General features: G+C 47.6%; 1 protein-coding gene across 1 annotated transcript in view; it reads right to left on the reverse strand.

Annotated features, from left to right (window-relative positions):
• LOC131287427 (uncharacterized) overlaps positions 1-24,910 on the reverse strand; it is a 154,331-nt gene that overhangs the window by 53,857 nt on the left and 75,564 nt on the right. Inside the window, exons 4-5 of the mRNA XM_058316476.1 lie at positions 7,735-8,144; positions 1,485-2,208 (exon numbers count right to left, since the gene is read on the reverse strand). Coding sequence (XP_058172459.1) covers positions 1,485-2,208; positions 7,735-8,144 — 1,134 coding nt within the window. The remainder of the gene's footprint in view (positions 1-1,484; positions 2,209-7,734; positions 8,145-24,910) is intronic.

Consider the following 24,910-nt stretch of genomic DNA (forward strand, 5'->3'; position numbering starts at 1 on the left):
ATCAATGGGTTTCTTTTGGGAAACTCTACCGCACTTCGAGGGGTTTCTTAGGGGAAATGGGACGACGAGAGGGAATGGGTTATTCCAATTTAAGTCCCTCTTTCGGACAACAAAAAGACGCGGAAGGAACAACACTCCGGAAACGGGAACGCATGGTAAAGATGGCCCCAAAATATTCCGGTGGTCGCTATCAAATAGGGTTTTCGAGATTCGTTTTTCCGGCATCGGGGGTGGCAAAATCTGGGTTGTCCCCCTCCCGAACCGAGCGTGTGCCGAAGCATTGCAAACGAATGGTGTTTGAGCATGCATACGCCAGCGTAAAATTCGTAATCCACATTCCACTCGCTGGCATATTTTCTTTCACTTCTTCTGCTTCGGTTCTTTGCAGTGCAGAGCAAAACGGTGGAGGTTAGAATTGCAAAGGTTAAGAGATTCATGACGCTCCAGAGCTTATCGGCCATTGTCTGGGGGGGGGGGGTCAGAAAATTCGAGCTAGTTGCGAAAACGGGCCACCCACTCGACGAGGGCGAAATAGTGTGCACAATAAAATATTACTTAAATCGAACGATATGCTTATGCATTTCCACGGCACCAATGGAATGTCGTTAGCCGTGAGAGGGAGAGACGGAGAGTAGGGGAAGGGGAGCGATACATGGGAGTTACGAACCACCATCACCATTAGCAATTGGATGCAAGGGCCATCGGTCGAGATCGTGGTGCAATTTGCAAGGCAGATCGGAATAATCCCACCGTTTTCTTTTTTAAGGAGAATGTCACGGATTATCGGTGAAATGTTGATTATGAGAATGGGAGTCCTTATGGTGGAGTGGCTAAAATGGAAAAAGCTTAGGCGGGCGATAAGAAGCTTATAATTCGGATCCACCAGCTGAAAGAGTGACCTTTCGAGTAACGTTGATCCCGGGCCATTAAAATAGTTGTAGTGTAGACGGCTGAGCTTAACGATTATATGCAAACGATACAATCATTTTATCTGTCTCGAATGACTCGGAAGTATGAGAATGTGAAATTTTAGTAGCGCGAGTTAAAATAAAAGGTTAAATGGCATACAGTGGTTTAGCTTTCATTTGATAATTCTGGAAAATATTGCTCCAACAAAGTAAGATGAGTGAAAAATTGCAAAAAGAAAGAGTTGAAAAATCACAAAATTTTGAAAACACTTTTAGTCCTTGCAATATTTTAATTTAAAAAAAGCAGAATAAGATAAAGGAGGACAGTTTTCATGAAATAAGAATAAAATGACACACATGTTTTGTAAACTTCACGAAGTATTTGAGAAACATTTTTACCCAATGTTGGCAGTTTAAGACAAAATGAAAAAAGTATTTAATTACGTTAAACTAAGGGAGTTTTGAAGTCTACAAAAGAAAATCAGCAAAGAAGAATGAAGAAAAATGAATCTCGAAAATTTTTCAAAGTTGTAAACATTTCACAATATGATCATTTGATTAGTCTGAATAATTTACCTGTCTTCGAGTAGATGAAGTTGGCCCGCTGCACGTGCCGGGTGATGGACTCGATGCTCGCCTCGTCCGAGCCCAGCTTCTGGAAGAAGGTATGATCCGCCTGCAGATACAACATACACGTGCTCTTCCGATCGTACAGCGAGTTGGCCAGCGACTTTTGCTGCTGCTGCTGCTGCTGCTGCTGTTGCTGCTGATGGTGATGGTGGTGATGGTCGTGCAGATCGTTCCGCACGTTCAGGTTGATGTTGCCGTTCACCATCACGTCCGGGTGGTCGCTGACGGGGACGTTCTTGCGCGTCGATCCGTTCTTGGTGATGATCTCGACGTAGTGGTCCTTGTTGTGGCTCGTGCCGGTCGTGTTGACCGGGCGCGTCCACGGCGTCTGCTCACTTCCGGCCCCAGCACCGCCGCCACCTCCCGCCACCATTCCGCCGCCGGTGATGATGGTGCTTCCGCTGCCGTGCGGATTGTACACGTTGTACAGCAGGAAGTGATTCTTGCGATTGTTTATCGTCGGCGTCGGGGCCCGGATCGGTGGCCCGTTCCCACCCGTCCCGCCGATGATGCCCCGGTTGATCGTCCGGTTGATGGTGGGCCGGGTCGGTGGGGACGCCACTCCCTCGCCCGGTTGTTGCGTCTTGCCGTTGCTGCGCACTATCGTGTAGTCATTGTTGTACGGCACTTCCAGGTCCAGCGGCAGCGAAGGGTTTCTGCTTTCCTGCACCTGTGGGGGAGAGGGGAAAGAGGACATAAAGGGATCTAATTAGAATGTGCTTGCTTCAACAACTTTAACGAGCTCGAAACGTTGCTCACATTGCAATGCCGGACAAGGAACAAGGTTCCCCGAGCCGATGCCGGGCTCATCGTTAAGGGATTTTCTCGAAAATAGTTTCCCAGCACGGGCTTAGAAATTCCGTCCGGAACGAGCCGGGAGACTGGAGTGGTTCGGTTCCGGTCAACGCTTCCGAACCAACATAAATCCCTCGACCAATTCATTCGGATGGGAAGCCAGGGGGATGGGCCAAGGGGGGGTGGAAGAGTGATGATTTTCAAGCATGCCAATTAATTAACACAATTATAGAACCTTCTTAGCCTGGCCGGACACATCCGGTGCCGTGTTAACGAGCCACCTTGCTGGGTTCCTTGCTGTATGTGTGTATGTCCGTGCACATGGGGAGGAAAACAACATTTCTGCCCCATGGGGAACCACACAAAAGAATCTCTATTTATGTAACGTGCGTGACGGGGGCAAGTTATTCTTTGCGCCAACAACGGGCTGCTGGTGGTGCTGGAAAAATTAGCACGCAGCTCGGATCTTCGTTGTTGGACCTCTCCTGGGGGAAAAGGAAGGAACTTTTTTTACTCCGCATCATTCGAACACTGGACCACATTACATTTATAGATGTAATGAATCGTTCCAGGTTTAAAATACGTTACCAAGCGGGAGGTAAAACCCAGATGCTTCCATTCGTCTTGGGTACACTTTAGCTCAGGGACTCATTAATGGACCTCCGGAATGGATGGAATGGGTAGGCAAGTACCGGTCACTGCGCGTTGCCTGCCGAAGTGAAGTAATGGTCCCGTTCCGCTAGGAAAACGTGAACCCAGATCGAGGGATAAGGAGGGCAAGATCTTGCTGGTGCTCTTAAGGAAACGGAACCGTCCCTTGCTGATCGTGGAACGGCGTGCTCCTTAGGTGAAGTAATGCAATCTGGCCGTTCGAGTGGCAACCGTTCGGGCCACTCAGCAAACACACAGCTGCCCCTACACTCCCCCCACACCGTCCTCCCGGGTCTCTAACCCCTTTGGGAGAATTGAGTCATTGAAATGTAAATACGCTTTCCACTTCCGGTTGAATCTTTTCCAGCAACCTCACAATGGTATCGAACCCGGCGTGCCATCCGAGGGATAGCAAGTCCTTATTTTCCTGCTTCACCACTCACTCCTACCCTCCCCCCACCCACCTCATTCTTAGAGAAAACGCTAGGCTGGGGCAGGAAAATGGCAAAAGAGGTGCATCTTTGTGTCAATAGCTCGGCCCGTCGTTCGATGTCGTCGTTTGCAGAATTCGATTTGACATTCATTTCAACCCCCGTTCCCCCGGGGGAGGGTGAGGCGAGCGGCAATCGTTCCCTTCGGATCGGGAACGTTCCACTGCACAATCCGTCCGACGTGAAGGTGGAAGTTGGGTGGCAAAGAAAAGAATTCGCCCCTTTCTTTTTTCCCTTTTTTTGGTCCTTTTCGCTTTTCGAACGAGCGGAACGATTCGAACGCGGAGGGGAGGGAAACGCCGGAGCGCCGGAACTCACAAATGCCATCGAAGCGTAAGCTTTGTAAATAACTAAAAGGCTAAAAGCTTTCCGGTTGCGCTCCGGGCGACCTTTTAGCGCGCGCCCGGATCGAAAATGGTCGGCGGTGGGAATTACGTGTGGTCCGCGTGCTGATTGGAGTGCGCCCCGCACAGGGGTGCTGAGAGGAGGGTTGGGAGAAGGCGCCCGGAGGCGAGGCCATTTGCTCGAGTTCCAGAAATACCAATGGCGGCAAGGACTCCAAGACGGAGAAGACTTTCTGCTAAACTAACATTTAAAAGATGAAAATTTCTCAAGTAAAAGAAACGTCTTCGTTACGAAAGAAAAAAGGGCGATGAATGGGGAGGATGGGCGGAACGCACATGTTGCAGACGAGGCACGTTCTCGCTACCGACGTTCCCAACGGCTCTAGGCAACGGATTTCTTCTACTGCAAAAGCAATCGTTTCGAAAATCACTCATTCGTTTGCGTCGTCGTTCGCTCGGTTCGTTCGTTCCATCCATGCTAGGAATCCCCGTCCACTAGAACTAATCCTAGAACCGCGGGGTGGTGGAACGGCTCGGGAGGTTTCGGGTTGAGCCTCCGGGTTACATTCGGTATTTTGCTGGAGCTGGGACTTCAAACGAAATCGATCAACCCTTTTGCCGGAGCATGTTTGCATGTGCTTGAGGCGATTGGGAAGTGCTTAAGAATGGGTTCTCGAGAGCTCGCTGGAGCGAACAAACGGCACCATACCGGAGCCGGAATCGACCGAGGATCCGGCATTTATTGGGAACCACAATCGCGCTCGGATGTGGAGTATGTGGGGGTTGTGTGCAGAAAAAGAAAGAAAAAGAGAAAGTGAGATAGAAAAAGTGCACTCAAAACATTGCAGATACACATTCCGTCCGCTGATGGCAAGATCGGCAGATCAAAGGACACCGAGCGAATGTGGAACATGACTAATGCGGTAAAAGGGTCGTAAGTGGAACGGTTTGTGATCGATTTTCCTCCCGTTACATGGGAAGCAAGTATTCACATTCAAAGTAGGAAATAATCGGAAAATCTCTCACTGGTGACGTACTTAACAAATCAATAATAACAAACAAACCAACAATACGGCAACGCCCGTCATACGATAATAAATAAATAAATTTGATTGAAAGGTAACGGTAAAGGTAAATTTCAATTAAAAACAATATTGGTTTTAAGTATCTTTTAATGAAAAAATAAACTATTTTAAGAGCCAATTAAAAAATAAGGGGGTGCCCATGGCGCAGCGGTAGCGCGAGGAAACACCACACCACAGGTGTGGGATCGAATCTCGAGTCTGGCACCCTCCGGTATTACGAACGGCTGACCACCGTTCTATAATATACCGTCTTTCGGTCACACAAACTCTCTTCGGAGAGAGGCCTTGTCCCACTAGGAGATGTCGTGCCACTTAAAAAAAAAAAAAAAAATTAAAAAATAATTGTTTTTTTCTATACCTCAATTCTTCCTATACCTTGAAATCACAAGCAAAACGTCCTCGAGAGATTTTATAGATTTACTACGGTCGCCTTGTTGTGCGATTTCCTTGAAAAGAGAAATCGACTCTCTCGAGGAAAGCGATACAGGAATCTTATATGAAAATAGACCTTTGAGCTGCATAACGCCTTTCAAAATATTGTACCGTTGTAGATGACAGTTAACGTAAATGTGAGCATATTGAAGGTGAATTTACATTAAATCAGTATTTTAGGAACCTCAACTTTGAGTCTATTTTATAAACTCTTTTATCCCCTTCACTCAGAGGCGGATCAATCTCTCCAGACATTTCCATTATTCTAATGTCCGGCCAAAGTTGGACTTATATCTTTTATTATTTTAAGTTGGACTTATAATTACTTGTGAAATAACAAGAGAAGAGTATTAACAAATGCTATAGTTTGACCTGCTTTATTGTTTAATAATTTCCTTTTCCACTATTTACAGGTTGTTGTATATGTAGCTTTACAAATTTCTTTACATTCAACAAAGCAATGTAGATAAGTTAAAAAAATTCCCTACAATCAGAATCTTGCGGTTTATTATGACTTACTTATTTTTTTGGCTTTACTTTTCCAATAAATTTCTCAGTCTCATTTCATTTTGTTCTACTTCTTTTAACAAATTGAAATCTATTTGTTACATCTATCTACTGTTAAAAGAGGATCCTTTTTATTAAGATTAAATATCTACCATGTAATAATTAATATAAATCGCTCTCCTGTTATTGATTTGAACATTGATTAGGAAAACAAATAACATGAGTGACAAAACACACTTTTGCCTGTGAATCGCAGGCAGTTCAAAGGAAAAGATTAGACCGAAATAAGAATTTAAAGTGGAAAAATAAAAATGATAAAGTGGTATCAAAAGTATACCAAAAATCTAACTAGAAAAAATATGTTTGATATCGCTCGCTGTCCATATCTAAAAGTGTAAAAAAGTAAATAAATTAAAGAATAGAACCATGTAGCTAACAAAAACTTGAGTATTGACCGCCAGTAAACATTTAAGTTTTATCAGATTTTGAAAGGAAGGAAGGAAGATAACAATAACAATAACGCCGCGAGCAAGGAAACTCTACCAATGGAACCTCGAGTTTCCCGGCAAAAGCCATAATAAGATTCCAGGAAAATTTGTTCTGACTCTGACCGTCCACACTGTCAGAAAACCAAGCTAGACCTGAAATCCTGCACCAAAATCCACTCGGTATCGATAATGAACCTTTTGTTCACGACTATCCGCGCAAATTGCAGCCTTTGTCGTGCGCGCGGCGCGACTAATAAGTTCTCCTGTGAAAACGCCAAACTAAAACGAAAAGGCTCATTCAGCAGGAAACTCCAATCATCTGAATATGCTGACAAATGGAACAAATGTGCCGACGCCACCGCCCTGGCCATTTGGTGATCGGCACGTTACCGGTTGGACAATATTAACCGGTGGTGAAGTTCAAGGCCGTGCTAACCCCAAAGGCGAAGGCGACAAATGAATGGTGGACAAATGTGAATGGATATTCGTGTCATGTTTCCGGCGCTGATCTCCCACGGATTAGTAATCCGCCGGCGCCGGTTGCGATATGGTCAGCCACCCCACCGAAGGTGCTGGTGGTGGTGAGACCCTTTTCGTCGGATGACTTCACACCTCCGCGTGCTCGGCTGCACCCGAGGAGTGGTGTTATGCTTAATGAAATGCACACCGCGGCACGTACACCGTTGGTCACCCAGCTTCCCGCTCCGGCTCCCGGGGTTGCCCGAGTTCCGAACTTTCCAATGACGAACTGGCGCGGTCGCACTTTTTGTTTAACCTTTTTTTCTGTTTTTGGGACCCAACTTTGGTGAAGCGGCAAAGACGACACTAATCCCACGCCGGTCCGGATCGCCGGAAAGGATGCCGTGACGCACGCGGGAAAGACAATTTGCCCACGTGTCGTTTTACGGTGCCGTCGTAAAAGTTTGACGCTCTCAGGTGCGAAACGGCACCGGGTTGCGGTTCCGAAAGGGGTTCGGCCGTGTTCGGCGTGCCGGGCCCGATGTTTTCCATCCCTTTTCCGATGGCGCGTTTTGTTGCTTGTCCCCAAACTTTGCCCGCAAAAACCCACCAAACACCGCGTCCGGGGTTTCCGGCCGCCGAAAGCAACCTTTTACTCGTTGGAATCGTTGGAAAGTAATTATGTAACGTCAACCAAAAGTTTGCGCACGTCGTTCGTCCCTTCGTCAAGGCGTTGGACGTGGACGGAAGGTGTGCACTACAGCTTTCGTGACCACCGCCTGCGTCCCCCCCTCGCCCACAGGGACGGTGGTCGATGTTGTGGTGAATATTTGAGGGACAACTTCCAGTCGGACGGATCGTTTTATGGCGTGAAATTTTGCCCACGCGTGAATATGCTGATTCGCTACCCCTCTCTCCCTCTTCCTCGCAGCAGTGTCACTTACCAGTTCCTCCTCGAGCCAACGTTTCCGGCGCGCCTTGCGTGTCGTCGTCCGCCCTCCGTCGTCGTCGTCAGACTTTTGATTGAATTGAATCCTAGCGCTAGACTGGTTTTTTACTAAATTTAACACACGCCCGCCGGAAGTGGCACCCGTCCGAGGGTCGCCGCTACTGCTACTCGCGCCAGTTTCCTCCGCTGAACTGCCACCTTCATGGTGGTGGTGGTGATGGTGGTTCTGGTGTATCTTAACGTCGCTGAGTTTGTAGATCACAGTATGGACACCGTGCCGGCGCTCCAGTTCCGGCGAGTACCGGGCGGCCGGTTCGATATAATATTGCTCTAGGTTCGTGACAACCGTACCGTCGAACAGGTTGTCGCTGGTCAGCACCCCATGGACGTGCGAGTGCTCATCGCCTGCAAACGAGAAGGGAAACCCCGTGAGGGAAGGAAAGCGTTAGCGATGGTGAAGAAATGGATTAAATTTGGTATCATCAAAAACCCATACGTCACGCTGCGGCATAAGTCGATCAAGCTGGTGCGTTTTAGCTTGGTCTATACATCATTATCCTAAGTCCTACCTAAAGCTCGCATGTATCATCGTTTGCATGCCCGGGCGGCTCTAATACACCGTTGAAACCAAAAGGCAACAGCGATAGAATGAACTCTGGCTTCATTAAACACGCCTTGCCCAAACATTCTGCCAGTTCACGGTCCCCAGATGGGCGCGCACCGACCTTGATTTACCGCGCCATCATTGGGTTGGAGCGGATGTTCCGCTTCCCGTTCGGCCGCAACAGCTACACATGCACCGTTCGCTCGCTCGCCGGGCGCGTATCCTTTGCCGGCTTCATAAATAATCATCCACCAAACCCGATCGTCGTATGCATATTTCGGTCACTATGGCCTACTACTACAAGAAAAAATAAATAAAGGGGTTTTTTTCACCCCTTACGAACAAATCCCACCCTCGGTCGCTCGGTTTAGGTCGGCTGACATGGTGAGACACACACAACCGCGGTTCGTGCTGGGTCCGTTTTGCTCAATCAATTCTTTTGAACTCGTCACGGATGTTGCAAGTCTGCCCGGCAGATACCCAAGCCCCAAAACACGGAAAATATTGAGAACCAGTTGGACAGCGTAAATAAGTGAAAAGGAAAAATGAATGGAAAAGGTACTTACACACACACACGTACACATAAACCTTGATTCGGTATCGCATTCGCATATCATAACCCGAAACCGGCAAGAAAGTAGACGGAAAATTAGCATTCCGGTGTGGAATGGAACTGGAAAAGAAAGCCTTGACAATGAAATACACTCTCCCCACCTAAATGCTCTCCACCTCTTCTTCCTCCCCCTGGCCAACGGTGATAAAAGGATGAAGCCTTTTCACTTCTAGGCCGATAGGAGGAATGGGAACGGTTGCATATGCCATCGGAAAGGATTGGGCTCCAACACGAATGGCAACGAGTAGGATAATACAAATAATAAAAAAAAACTCCAAGGGAAGAGGGGCATGATCCGACATTGGTTCGAAAGTTTATGCTGCCGGGAAGGGGATTATCGTGCAAAGGATTATTGAACGCGGGATTGGGCGTGTGCGTGGGGTGGCGCCACTGGGAGAAGCGGACAAGCGGTCATCAATTGATTTGTCGAAAAGACATGACAAAAATCCCTCATGCGTATGCATACACACACACACATACACGAGCGTACCCTCATATCGACTCGAAGAACGAGGCCGGTATGGTGACATTGTTGAACAAACTCCGCCTCGCATCGAACATAAAGAACCCGAAGCGCTGATCCTGTAATCCCCATTTCGCTACAATGTACGTACGCAGCACACACACACACACACATACACTCGTGTCGCCGTACGGTTAAGCCGCTTACGATGGTTAAACGGTACGGTCGGTTCCGTCGAATGCCCGATGGAGCGTCCCGGCGTTCGCAAACCGACTCGCACGCAAATCCGGCTGTCAGGATGTAGCGAGCGATGGACACGATTGATGATTCGCGCTCGCCCGAGGGTCATTCCTCGTTTTCGTGCGTTGGAGGTAGGACGCGGCGCAGCAAAATGATAGATGACCGAAAGCGAGGAAATTCCGGTCAGAAAAGTCCCCTCTCCAGGGGTCGACAACTGTCGCTTTGTGAAGGGGGAGAAAAAAGGGTTAAAGGAGCGGCACGATTTGGAGTTCGTGCTAAAAAGGCTTCTTGTCACAAGATGATGTGATCACGCATGAAAAAGTTAAAGAGTTCTATCAGAGTTCTAAATTTTAAATTAGCATAACACACTTCTCTAGCAAAGAAACCGAAGAATCCCGATTGCAAACCACTGCCCGCATCGCGTGTTCATCCATCGGGGGATGTGTTTGCATTCGTAAATCAGGGAAATTCTTACGGGACGGTGGTGAAATTTATTTGACACACAGCGTACGGTGTGTGACAGCGTGTTTCGAGCTCGACCTAGTGGACAGGACATTTCGCTGTTCCAAGAACCGCGTAGCACGTTTGCATACTGAGTGCTCTCGTACGTTCATGTTGGGCGCTGATTTAATGTCGGTGATAATTGATGACTGAATCCAAGACGAGAAGCACTGAACGTCTGTTTTGATTAGTAGTCAACACAGTAGCACTTTGTTCACGATGAAATGCTGATTTGGTAGGTAAAAAGGTGTACTGTATTGTAGGTCAGTTCAACGTTGCCCTGCAATGCCTTGTGGCAGTTGTGAGGAGTTTGAAAGAGTTAAAAGTCCTCAAGAATTTATTCAATGAGATCCTCTAAAACATTTTGATGGAAACTTCAACTGATTGGATAAACAAATTTGTGTAAAATAATACCTCATTCTAATCATTGTTTTATTGTTTTTAATACAAAGTTGGACAATTAACACGTTAACTGCAATGGCTATAATTTTTGATAACCAGCTTTTCTTAGTTTATGTGTATGCCCCCCAAACAGTTTATGCCCCCTAAATGAATGGAAATGTAGCTTAAAAACTATAGCAATATTTAAAACTAATTCGTTGGGACGTTTAGTCTTTGCTTGATCTTTGAATACCGGCGGTTTGATTATTTTGTAAACAAATTTTATCAAAAAAGATTGTACTCAGAAAAAGGTGCTGAAAACTCTAAAAAATGTCGATAAAATTTTTTTATAACATATGTTAAACCGATGGTTTTCCAAGACCAAGCATAGACTTGGCTTCCCAAATAACTTATTTTTAACATTACTATAGTTCTTTTTAGAACTAGTTGGTGCTGTCACCTACTTTTGTGTGGCAATTAACGTGTTAAACCATCGTTCTATCGTAAGCACTCACTACAGAGTAGTTTTAATATTTAAACCTTCTCACAGTGCGTTCCCCTAAAAATATTAACAGCTGTCTATCAAACCACGGAATCTCTCCGAGTTGGTGCCGCTTCGAAGGTACCATCTGTAACATTAAAGCTGCTTTCGAGCCTCCCAATCACAAACCCTTAAAGCCGCTACTCATACCGCCAGACCAGCCGCCGACCGTGGTTCACCTCCCCGGAACGCGCCAGGCTCGAAGCTCAATTTATTCGAATTGGATTTCCACGCAAAAACCACGCACAAGTTTGAAGTTGCTAAATCTTTCTTTGTCTTTTGCGGCTGTGTGCATGAAAGCGCCAGCGAACATGTGTGTGCGTGTGTGTGTTAGGGGATGAATCCTCCCGAGGCTTCCAGCACAAGGACGATGAACAGACTTCCTAACTTCAAATGGAAACCACCGCCAGAACCACCCAGGCTAGCAGAGGGGGAGCGTCGGAAAAGGGGCGATCCGGCACGGGCAGGGTGCGGCAGGAAAATCCAAAGGGTCGGGCAAGGCACCCACATGAATCACACACTGTCCATATACCGCACGCACCGACACTCGAGCGTACGAAATCCGCCTCAAAAGCCATCGAAAGTTCAAGTGGCTTCCATCGGAATGGGTTTCCCACACCCCCGGGCCGGCGCACCAACAACTCGGAATGGATGAGTTATGGGTGCGATGTGAGGGGCGAAACTTCGGCGATGCGGTTTGACGGCGAGGGGACGGGGAAGAAAAACTGATAAAAAATAGGAACCGAAGCTTTGCACATACTATCCTTAAGCAAACACTTCACGTGAGCGAAAGTCGAATCCGGTTCGAAAGGAATATTAATAGACAGAGTGAGCAGAAATGCTACATTTTCGCGTGAGGGTACCATTGCACACACACACTAAGAATGGGTAGCCACTGGTAGCGTTGGGCGCAACGGAACACCCTGAAACGACCCCCCCAAAACAAAGCGTGTGACTTACAGGAAACGACGTCATTACGATTCCTCGCTCGGGAGTTGTGTGCGGGAGTTTTCCGAGCAACCTCAAGCCGGCAACTTTCGCCACCAAAAGCCAAACATTCATTTCCCGTGCTTCAACCGCGGCGCCGCATTGAATTATTGACATGACGACTACTACACTTCGGCCGACTACTACTACTACTACTTTCGGTGCGCGCTTCGCTACTTCTTCCACTCGTTTTCCACCGACGCCACCGTCGTGTTTGAGGTCTGCGCTTTCAATGAAGAACGTCGGCGAGCGTGCACATGGCGACGGGGTTAACTTTTCCCGCGACGACGAAAACACCCGGAAAAGACGGCGTCGAAAAAAGGGCATACATTTTAATGATATTTGATTTAGCTACCCGTGCGAACCGAGGTGCCACCATTACCAGAAGCGAAGAGATTTATTTGTATCCATGACACACACACACACACACAAACACTCGCACAAGGGTACCCTGCGGGTTTTTCTTTCTCGGAAAAGGGTATAAAAAGTGTTGCCAGATGGTTTTCATTAATTTTCCACGCTCTGCCGAATGCTAATAAATATTTCCCAACGCTCCCGGTTATCCAATCCAGTGACGACTTTTTGCTGCCACCTCTTTGGTTTTGGGTTTTTCCATACCGCCCCCTCCACCCCGGGAGGGGGCCGGAGTACGAAACGACGGGCCGAGATGGATGCTTTCGGAGTACGAGACGAGGATAAATGTTTGTACCATCCCGGGCGCGCCGGGGCATCCTATGCAAATCAATCAGCTCAGTGCGGTGTATGCAGAATGTAAAGAAAACGGGGAAAAACAAAGTCACGCACCGGGTTTCCATCCCGCGCGTTCCCGATACGGTTTTACGGTTTCAGCTCGCGTAAGTCACCGGCGTATCAGGTGTATAACAATCGTGCACACATGCCAGCGCCACTATTGACAGTGTAGCGAAAAGGAAAACATAAACATTACCACACGCCAGGATGAACCATTCCGTTCCTCTCGTACCTTTTCCCTCCCTTTGCCCCTCGAAAACAGTTGAGAACAATTTATTTATGTCTGCATCCCACGTGTTGTTCGTTTGCGACGGTGCATCCGTTTGCATCGACCCCCCAACATGCACCTGTCTGTGCGCGTGTTTTATATGTGTGTTTTTTCTCGCGTGCATTTTTATTTGAGTTTTTTATTTTCGATGGCAGGCCCCCCCTCTCATTTCCTATTTGCATATGTCATGTTATTAATTGGTTATTGTAACAATCGCTGGCACCCGAACACGGGTGAGTTTAATTGAATTTTCCACATAATGAATGAACTTTGGCGAGGTCGCGTCACCCGCTGGGGAAAGGGGGCAAGTAGTGATTGACTTCTGGTCCACTTTGGGCTGCGTTCGAGTGCATATGTTTGCAGTTGACGTTTTATTTCATTTTTTTATCAAAGCTCAGTTTTTACTTGTTGTGTGTAAATTCCCGCAATGTTTTTATAAAATTGAAACGCTGATGTAGGGTTTTTAAATGTTTGAATTTTGTACTATTTTTTTAAATAGTAACCACGTTATCTGAATGAGAAAAAAGGAGCACATAAAGCGAACGTTTTTGTTTATTTCAAGCTCACGATTACGTCTCTCAGGATAAACTGCAAAATGAAATGTTTTTCCTGTGAGGTCCACCATTTATATTTACCATCAGGAGATAGCGAAAAACAAAAAACTGCCACCGAGCAGCGCAAAGAAATATAAACTAACCGAAGTGCTTGTTCCCCAGCAAAAATATCCTTTTAATTTAATTAAGGGCTCTAGATGAGCTAGCGAGATTCCCCTGCGCTCGTCAAACGACATTTGCCAGCGGTTGCCGGTAACGCCACGTGTGAGCGTTGGGATTTTCTGCGTTTTTTTCCCCCTTCCTCTCAGTGTAAAGATATTTCACTCCATTTTATGCATTGTTCCATACGAACATGGGGCGAGGAAAAAAAAACACAGTGCCCACGAATGGTCATAAATGTATGCTGCTCAGCGGTAGCGGCAAACGGAAACTGCAGCGGGAAGGTCGGTGGTTACTACCAGCCAGAAAAAGCAATATATTGCCCCAGTTTACATCAACTGCGCGTGGGTTTTCCGACCGGGCGGCTGCGGTTCGGGGGTTCGGTGTTCCGGTGCCGTTAATTACCGTGCCATATTTTACGACATTTTTTTATGTGTAAAACAGCGACACCCAGCTTGGACGGTGCAGCCGGGCGGAAGGGACCTGCGGGGTCCCCGAGAGCGAATTTTAAAGATGAAGCCAACAAAAAACTTCTCGCCCGCGTCGGAACACATGGCACCGTCGAGCAGGGAAGCAAGTTTTTAGTAAACTTTACTTCTCTTTTTTTTATTATTATGGAAAACCACAAGCTCGTTTTCCCGGTTCGCTTTCTTCCGGCCCGCAACGGCCGGGCTTTGTGGAAGTGAGGGAGTTTTGCCGGTGAAGAGACGATTTACCAACTTCTACACCGACCGCGGTCTTGAAAGAGGTGTCACAGCAATCGAAGCTTCGTGCTCGAAGACGTACGAGACGTGGAGTGAAGATGAGTTGTGGCCCGGTGTGGTGGTGGGAGGGGAGAAGAGAAGTTTCCTTCCCGCCCGATCTGAAAATGATGATAAAATTTATCACCCAACGCGCGGCCACCACCAGGCCGGGCGAATTTGACACACGCGGCGCCAGAGAGATGTTTCACTGCAGACGTGCATGTGTGTGTGTGTGTGTGTGTGTGGGTGAGGCAAGATAAATTTTATCCGACAACTCCCGAGAATGGATGTCCTTGCTTGGGCTGGCCGCAAGAGCGTCCGCTAAGCGAAGCGAGCATCTTCGTCGACGCGGAAGGATGAACTTTTGGGCCAGGATTATCGTTTGGGAAAATGGATTTGGGCGATGGGCGGAACGTGGTGGTGGTGGTGTGCTCCTTCCACAGCGCCTCCCGATTGTAAAACAAAGCGAACCGCCGCGCTCCGTTCCAGGAGAAACACCTTCGTATGGCCCGGCGTGGGACATAAAACTCGCAAGAATTTATCGATAGTAATAATGGCACCCCTCGATTCCACCCCGCGCCACCAGAGGGCGTCCCGGGCGGTGGTTGGATGCACGGGGGTTTTTCGAGTGTCATCGCGGCTAAAACACCGTTACGCTGTCAATAGTTGGACCCGAGCCTTTGCCTCCTTTCTTTTATCGCCCTCGACGAATCATCCGGCATTTGTGTTTATTTCCGACGTCGGATGCGATTCCACCGAGGGTTTCCGTCGGCCCCCGTTTTATGGTGACATAATTTCCCATATAATAGTGTCACCATTACCGCATTAGTGTCGACGGCCACGTTGGCGTGGCGTTGGGAGGCTGCGAAAAGGAAACTAAGTAGCAATGCCATCACTTTCCCGGCGTACGAATGCAGCACATCCCAGCGGGAAATGTGCGGGAAAATTTGGCCCAGAAGTTTCTTTTATTGCGTGCTCCGCCCGGGGAAACCTTTTATGAGCGAGTGGCGTGATAAAATATGCTTCTTGTTTTACAGTTGACCCACCCGGAAGCATAAGTAAAAGTCAGCGCCGGTCTTTCCTCCGACTCCCTCTCTCGAGTGCCGTCAAAGTTCTGGCAAATGTTTTCGCCGGCGAGTTTTGAAACAAATTTCCCTCCAGAGAGCGGCCTACACTCCCCCGGCGCACCCCGGAGATTAATGCCAACGGTATAATATGTTTTGTGGTGTGGAATGAAAAGTGAAAAATTGGACTAATATTTCTCCAGCCCCAAACGTTGATGATGATTGACTCGTGAAAAGTGTCCCACCCTCCCGTGGGAGGGTGGAGGGTTTGCTCTTTCTTCGAAGATGAGCCTGTGCGAGCATTCCGGCGTTCGGGTTTGGAATTCTTTTGTTTATTTCCCGGAAAATAACCAAAATCGACCCAAACGAGCCGCTGCCTGCTAACAATCCTTTACCGAGGGCGAGTGGAAAATTCTGCCCAAAACGCTATATTTGGCCGGTGGAATTTCCGGTTTTGCGAAACTGTCAATTTCCCTAGGATTGATCCACCTTTTCCCAGAGCCCGATGCCGTTCATTCTTTGAAAGCACATTCTTTATGTCAAAAAAATGTTCGCTCTCGAAGCGAAGAACTTCCATTAAATGTTTGTCTTTCCGCTTTCGATCATTTTCCATTCAAGCGAGCTTTTGCTTGGCAGCAGGAAAATAAGAGGGAAAAACTAAGCGAATCTTATTTCGAACCACCTTTCGAGGCCACCTTTTTACCAATCTGCCATCAACTAACGAACAGGGTGGGGGGAGTGACGAGGGAGGCGAGTTTTCCCAACGTAAGGAACGAAGTTTTGAGCTTCGGTAAGTATTCCTCTTAACGTCATTCATCGTGTCGGGCGGGGAAAAAAAAACGATGGGGAGCCGAAGTAACCTTCCGCTACCTGCTTTTCGTAGAACTTTCGAAGATGGAGATGGAGAAAAAAGAAACATGAATCATCAATCCATCCATCCTTCAAAACCACGGCCAAACCTTCGGGGCACCAAGCACGAGCGAAACGGCTTCTGCCTTCTTCGGCTCGCTTTCTGGCGTTAGCAGCTTTCAGAAAACTGTCATCGTGTTGTTGTGAGCGGACGCGGGAAAACTTGCTTCCGAGCGGAGTTTTCGCCGGCGGCGGCGGGCGACTCGGGAAAAGGGTGTGCCGGAAATGGAATCTTTCGTGCCTCTTGTGATTTTACAACAGAAGTCCTTTCGCTTACCCTTTGTGTTGAGCTTCGGCGGACGAGGACGTTGTGTCTGTGTGTGTGTGTGTGTGTGTGTGTGTGTGTGTGTGTGGTGGCAAAGAAAAGGTAGATACAAACGAACAACATTCCTTGAATAATCTTTCCTGAGCAGTCTTTTTTGCCTTCCATCTCGGCGTGGAAAGCAGCGGTCACAATATTGTACGAAAGGACACGGCATAACAAAGGAAGGTGTGTTGCTCCTGGCAGGGTTCAGGTTCACTTCAACGCGGGCTGGAGCATACCTCTTAAAGCTTGGCCAAGGAAGGAGCCGTAAAACAGCAAACTTAGATCGGTAAATCTTACCCCTCAGCGGCAGAATCCATCCTCGGTTCACCTGGCCATAAGCCCCACTCGAAGGACTCCACAAAGGACACTACTGCCGTTGCAAACAGAACAGGTAACAGGGAACCCGGGCGCTCCGGGAACACTGATATGCAAATAAGCTGCATCGCTTCGCATCGTAATGCAGTTATGAGTGCACCCGTGCCGGGGACGGCGGCAGCGGGTCAGGGTTCGTTAGTTTATGAAAGAGTTTATGAACCGCCACCACCAAATCCGGGAGGTGGGGGAAGGAAGCTTTTGATTAAGGCAACATTGCTGGCGGCCACTCGAGGTATTCCCGAGCACCGAGCGAGCACGCTTTTCAATCAATAACGCATAAAAGCTGGGGCCGACCGCTCGACGTTGCGGTTTTTCGCGTGGCGCACGCCGTTCGCCGACGTCCACGGGAACGAATTGCTTATCATTCGCGAAACATAGTTTCCCACTTAAGGTCGCTTTCCATCCCCCCCACACTGGTGCCGCGGAGAAGTCGTGCAGCGGGTGGCGTGATTGAGATAAAACGAAAATGTCCACCCGACGACGGGCGACGACGGATTGAACCGGGACTTGTGTCGTAACTGTCAACACCGGTGAGGAAATGCCCATATAAAAAAAGTTTATCAACCAATTTCCATTCCAAAGGAGGGGGTTGGGGGGGGGGGGGGGAGCAGACGAGCGGGAAACTTTATTTATGCTCCCCTTCCTCCTCCGCCCCAAGCCGGTGGATGTTGGTGGAAAAGTTACGAAACGAGCGCCGAGGTGATGTTAGTTGCCGTCCGTGGAGCAACAAAGAAGTAAATCCTTTCTTCAACGTCGAGTGGAAAGTGGGGGGGGGGGGGGGGGGGGGAGGCGGCTGATGGTTGATACTTTGTTCGGAAGCGACCCAACCACCTTCAACCGCACTCGGAGGGATTTTAGTTTTTTATTTTATGGCAACAAGCGCGCCACGTTGAGGTAGCGCATTGTTGTCTGGCTCGGGAAATATGTTGGCCCGATTTTATTTGTCTTTATTTTTCAAGCGAACGTTCGAGCGATCAACGTCACGATGAGTAACATTCAGATTGGATTAATCGGGGTTTTCCCTTGCCCTTTGTGGTCTGGTCGGAGTCGCGCAAGGCGAAAGGATAATTCTTGGAAGCCGCGGATCCTTTCTTTATTGCTTGTTATTGCATTGACCAAGACAAGAAAAGACAAGAAGCACCACTGCGAGTATAAATCAACTCGATTCACTGAATGGAAAAGACGTTGCACGAATGGTATAAAACGTCCTTGCCACAGTGCAAAGTCCAAACTGAACTGAAGACATGCACCGTACCTTATAGGTTATGGGTGCATGCAATATACATATTGCAAAGGATTCGTAAAATTTATCACCAATTTTTACATAAGACATGCACAATCGTACTCTGTTTTCCATAGAACAAAGAGACTTTGGTAAAAGTAAACAAATCAGTGTATTGTACCAGAACAAATAGGACGATTCAATGAAACTAATCATGTGATGTAAATAAAAGTCGATTTTTTACAGTCATCAACCGAAGCTAGCATTCTGTTCTTCATTCCCCAAGCAGCTTTAAGTTGAAGGTCCTAAAAACATGTAATACCTTTAAATTCTTTACTTGAAAATTGATAAAATATCTATTTAAATTAAACCACATATTTTAAATAAGGAATCGAGTATCAACTAATTTACAATTTTCCTTAATGTTATTTCATTTCAAAGTTTTTATGGGCAAAAACCTGATTTGGCAAACCTTATTTCATGTGAATCCATCAATAATTTTTCAAGAGAATCATTTTTCACGAATATCATTTTCTATGAACCAAATTGACAAGTAATTTATTTTGTTTTTTACATTTCAATTAATTTGTTTTTGTTGTTTGAAACTTACAATCGTCAAATATTTGCAAAAGAAAAAAAGCACGAATAGTGTTGAGAAAAATTACTATATTTGGAAATATGCAGGACAGTACTTTTGGCAATCCATATCCATTTTCCTTAAACTTTATTCTGAAAATTTTCCTCCTATTCAATCAAATCTCTACACTGATCTGTTTAATTTACGTCTGTGCATCAATATCATATTTTAACCTTAAAAAGTAAATTCACAACCTCATCACGCATTTGATAAAACAAGCAACTTTGTAGAAAAATAATAAAAATAATTCCAATATTACAATTTAAAAAATGGACCAAAAGGATGAGGCTCCTGGAAAGCTGCTTCGTTTGCTAAAGCCTTTACTTATACTAAATCTTTTACCTCCTTCTCAAATTGCATTATGTCGACTTTTTAATGGGAAGGAGTCCCATTTGAAGAAATCTAACAAAAAACCGAGAATCTCTCAAATTCTTGAACGAATGAATACTGAAACATGACGAAACACAAAAACCACAAAACATGGAACGTACAATTGCATTGAAAAAAACAGTAAAAGGAAAAGTACAATCACCGTACTATGCCGGTTGCATAGCTACAGTCCTGGCACTCAAGAGACCGACAGGCGGAGAACCCATCGTACAAGAGGACACAAATTGACCGGTCGGTTTTTATCTGGAAATGAAACCAAAATTGACCACGACACAATACACACACACCCACCCGCAAGTCAAGCATGCAGTAAGTGGAAATTATCGATGGAAATCAAGTTCACATGCTCGTTCGCAAAGTACAAAAGAGGAAAACAAACCGAATGCACCAAACGGAACCTATCCCCCTCCCGACTCCCGGGGAAATGTCTGCGAGACCGTATTTCGGTAAATCGAATGAAAGAACAAATACCTACCACCCAGAGCTGGCTGACGTACGTGGCAGCGAGACAGTTCGTGTAGGAGGGGAGAAAAAAAAACTGTAGAAAAATTGGCTAGGGAAAGGACACGCATTTCGAAACGACGACTGCAAACGAGACCTGCATTTTTCGTCCGTTCGGAGTAGAAGTTTTTCACAGACTTTTCGGTCATTCCGTGCTCCACGACACGACGCACGGTAAATTTTGATCCGGACTTAGTGATCATTGGAAGGAAAGGGGGAGGGGGAGCTCTAACATTCGACACAAGCTGTGTGTATGGGTGTGTGTGTGTGTACAGACGCGCAGCTCAACTCGATTAGAGAGCTCTGGCTAAGCTGCTAAACGATCCGAACCGGGTCGAAATTGAACCTCCCGCCCCGGGTTTTCGTGCCGGTTGGAGAATTGTTTTCATCGGAAAATTGTCCAGCGTGCACCGAGTGCCGACCGGAGATGGAGGTTATGACATACACCCCTCGTCTGCCTGCTCGTCCCGCCATCCAACCGACTCCGTCCGATGGTGATAACATCGGAGCGTGTTTTGCACCAGAACATCGCTGCGAATCAGGTCATACACACTCACACACACACATCACGGCGGATCAGAAGACGGTGGAGTGATAGAATTTCCCACAACACTCACCCAGACAAACTACTGGCCTTACCAAACGCATTCTGCGCCAAATGCCACGCTGCGTACGGGGATGTTGGGATTTCGGTCGGACCTACGGAATGCATAGATGCATGTTTGGCATAGTTTGACGGCAACGCAATGAACTGGATGTATTCCGATTGGTCGTCTCCGCCGACCCCTCCCCTCCCGCAGGGTGACCGCAGGCACTCAGGCTCAAGAGCGCATGGGAAAGAGGACGGGAAGCTGGGGCATGCTGGCCAAATTCCAAACCCGTGAGTGGCGGCTAGCGTTTTAGATCAGCTAGCTCTCGAGCCCCGAACCGATTCCGAGTTGGTGGAAAAGTTGGGAGGGAAAAAACAAAACCCCCAACGGCCACCAAGCAAGGAGAAAACATGGACCGAAAATCCGCTTAGTAAAGTCTGATGTGGCTCGTGTCCATTTTCCGGGGACTATCGGGGCCCAGTGCACTCTTCAATGCAATGTGAGTTCTTTTCGTGGATTTTCTTTTCCACCATCACCGAGTCACCCCGGCAATGTTACCCTTTAACCTTGTTGCTGTTTGGAGGATTCATGTTTTTTTTCTTTCTTTTCATTCCTCTGTATCCTTGTGCGAAACGAAAAGAATGCATCTGCAAAGTCATCGTGCTGATTTGGGAAGATTTTCTTCGTTCCACCAAATGCCGGCCTCCTCCAGCCGGACGGTGTTTCTCTTCGGGGAAACGTGGGGAAGAAACCGGTACTTGAATAATGCGGCAGATACAAGATACTTGACACACATACACACACACGAGCACAATTGGTGTCCTGTGGTCGGACGTGCATTTCAAAATTGCATTGTACTGCATTTTTGGTTTTGGTTCATCTGGCGAACCGATTAGTTTAGCCAGGCGGAGGGTGGGTGGAGGATTTTTTTCCCACCCAAACCCAAAACCGATCGATCACTTGATAATGGGGGTGGGTGAAGGATTTTGTAGTGAAAAAAAAAATACATTTCTCTCGTGGTTCACCGGAAGGCACTTTGGTGCATTCAGATTCCAATCTCTAGGAGAAGGACTGGAAAGCGAAAAGGAAGGTTATGCCAGGCCGAGGAAAGACGGTGAAAGATAAATCGATCCCTATCTCTATAACACTTTGTCCGTACACACCCACACCGACATTGGCTGAAAGAATGGTGGAAGCTGAACACATCAACAAACAGCTCGCGCCACGTTGTCTCTAGCCGCTGCAAACTTCGACACCTCGGCTGACTTATTGGAGGAATGCACGTCCGTGATTTGCTATTTTTCTCCCATCCCGAGCACGCCAGAATGCTGTCGAGTGCTGCATTGATGCCCGGGTCGATAAAAAAGGGCGCTGGATTCTTGGGCGGTTGGTGCAAGGAATGCATTCCACACCACTTTGGAACGGCATTCCCGAACAAGTAGTGACGCAGCTGCTGAGCGGTGTTGCCGTCCATGGCCAGCTCGATCGATCACCACCGAATGTGAGAGATTGCGTTTCATTAGCCCGAGGGACCGCCGGAGAAAGGAAAGGTTCGGTGGAATTTATTTCACTTTAACTAGAGCTCCCGTGTTTGGGCAAATAAATTACCGCCATCCTACGCCCATTCGGTGCGGTCAACGGGGGTTTTTCCGACAGACAGAAAAAGGGATTTAAAGGGTACAATCTTGGTGGCACAGATTGACGAGCGGCCCAGTTTGCGTCCCCTACTGGAACCCGGGGACGACGGCAGGACATCAATCAAATCCGGGCCAGGTTGGGTTCGACGCAACGGGAAGAATATTTTCCCTAAATTAGAACCATCTGTGCCAACCCGCACAGTCCACACCGCGTCCTCTCATCAGCAATTCCGGTCAGGTGCTTCGGCTTCGATCCCTGACGAGCACACGTCTGCCTTGAATAACCGCCACGGCCATGCCGACGCCGTCCGCCTCCCATCCAGGAGGAGGTAGGAATGAAAATATTTTCTTTACTAAACTTTGCGTTCCTTCCAATTACCATCATCGAAGAGGGGGGAAGGACTACCGGAAGAGCCAACTTTGCGACAAACTCCGAACACTCTCCCACTGCTGGGAAAACGTTCCCGCCTCGTTATTGGTGTTGTTTTAAGCATTACAGATTCGATCAAGCGGGAAAAAATCATTAATTTAATCCCCGGCTCCAACGCAATGTTCAGAGCGACTGGAATGGGATGGCTTTCCTGGCATCACGAACCGAGCTCCGTCCTGGCGAAAATGTTTAGCTGGCTGATTACCTTCTGCTTTGCTATCGGTAGGTTTTGAATGAGGTTCCTTTTTTACGCTCGGCTGGAAGTTTCGCGAAAATCTAGATCTCTCGCCAAACCCGGGGGGGGGGGGGGGGGGTGGTTCAGAGAAAACACCGCGGATAAGGGACACGCGCGTTTGGTTCCAGACGGAAATCGGTCGGTCGCCGTTTCCCTGGGTCACCGAAAAGGGGTTTTCCCGCAAACTTTGTCCGAACGGAACCCGCGAAAAACCCTAATCACGCTCCGGAACCACATCGGAACCCACGTAACCATAGCGAATCCCGGCCGTTGTTGGGAGGGATTTTGAGGCTAATTTAGCTCTTGTTAAAGGGATCCAGTAAAAAACAAAGAAGGCTGCGAAACATGACAAACGTCAAAAACAGAAGCGAAACGTGAAGGAAACCTCTTCGCCCGACGAAGACGAACGTCCGAGTCAGCGAAAACGGTGAGTGACGAATATTTTCCCGCGAAGGGTTAATGACTGACGCTGGATTGGGGTTTTCCCGTTCTCCCTGGATCGCTCAAAAGTCGGATATAGCTGAGGCTTCCAAAGCCCCATAAAGTATGCTTAACTTGACAGATTAGGTCAAGGCAGAGAGGCTCCGAAGAAAAGCTCCATTTTAATTAACTGATCCAATTAGTTACGCGTGTGCTTAAGGTAAGCGTTCTCCGACCAGCTTCCGAAGTGAGTGCACAAAAAGGAAAACATTTACAAAAAAAATATGAAGGAAAACCATATTATCTCTTGAAACACATTTGTTTTCACTAAATTTCCCACAGTGATGGAATTAAAGTGCATGCGATTTGTTTTAAAGTGGATTTCAAACATCAATTTGCCAGAACCATAATTTTACCCCCCGTGATAGTGAACTCAACAACGAGCCCCGTCGGCGGCAGGCACCTTCAAATAAATATGTACCGTCCAACAAAAGAAGCTTAAGCCAAAACACCAAAACATCAAGCGAGCAAAACAACCTCATCGAGCTAAATGGACCAAAATGGATCATAAACATCCTGTCAAAATTAACGAGCCAATTCAGCGCACGGAAAATATTCGTGAAAAATGAACGAATCTGACCACGAACACGAGAGACAGCGGGGGGAGGGTGAAAAAGAACAAGCAAAAGTACAAACTTTTCCCGCCGTGGTCCTTCCCGCCACCGTGTGCGGTCCATTTAATTTTTCCCTCCTCCCCCCGGGGAAGCGGGGAAAAAGAAAACGGAAAGCTTCCTGCGCCACGCCATCAGCGTGGTCAGTAACGGAGGAGGGCGATACAAATCGCTTCAATTACACTTTGTTGCCCGGTTTGACGTCCGAGCCGGTCTTCGCCGCCAAAGCCCAGCCAGTCTAGGATCACGATTCGGCGAAAAGGAAAATTAAAAGATTCGACGTAGCATCGGACCGCAAAGTCCGGCTGGAAAGTCTAGCGCACACGATGCACACGGCAAAGTTTCGTAACGTGGCAACAAGCACATTATTGACGCTACAGGCACACACTTCGGTGTCCCGCTAGGCCACCCCTCCTCCACCCCAACGTGTCCCTTTCGTTGGCCACCGAGATCAATTATCATGAATTTTTACTCCCCATCCAAAGCGTACGTCTGTGGTCGACGATTCGGAGAACTGGTTGTACCTCCCGCCAGGCGCTTGACATAATCACACCGCGGGTGGGGTCAACCCAGCACTCCCACGCCCAGTAATCGTCCGAAACCACAATGTGAGGGATTTGGGTGGGGTAGATTTTCCACGCCTTATGGAACGTGAGCAACTTTGAGAATGATTATTAAGTGATCAAATTAAACAACCACTCTGGCATTTTCATCAAACCCGGGGTCGTTCCTAATGTTCGTCCCCGTTTTCGGGGGGGATGGGCAACCCAGAGTCATCGATGACCCGACGTCTGGGCAAAGAAGAAGAAGGAGTTATTGGTCGCTTTTCATGTGGCATCATTCAGAGCCGCACGTTTGACCTCGCAATTCTATTTTCCTCCCTTAAAGCAACGAAGCAAACCGATTGATACAAACCGGACCGGACAATGAACCCTCGTTTGGGAGGGGGAGAAGAGGGTGGCAAGTAGCACACGGGAAA

The sequence above is a fragment of the Anopheles ziemanni genome, chromosome 3 (genome assembly GCF_943734765.1).
Source record: "Anopheles ziemanni chromosome 3, idAnoZiCoDA_A2_x.2, whole genome shotgun sequence".
Lineage (NCBI taxonomy): Eukaryota > Metazoa > Arthropoda > Insecta > Diptera > Culicidae > Anopheles > Anopheles ziemanni.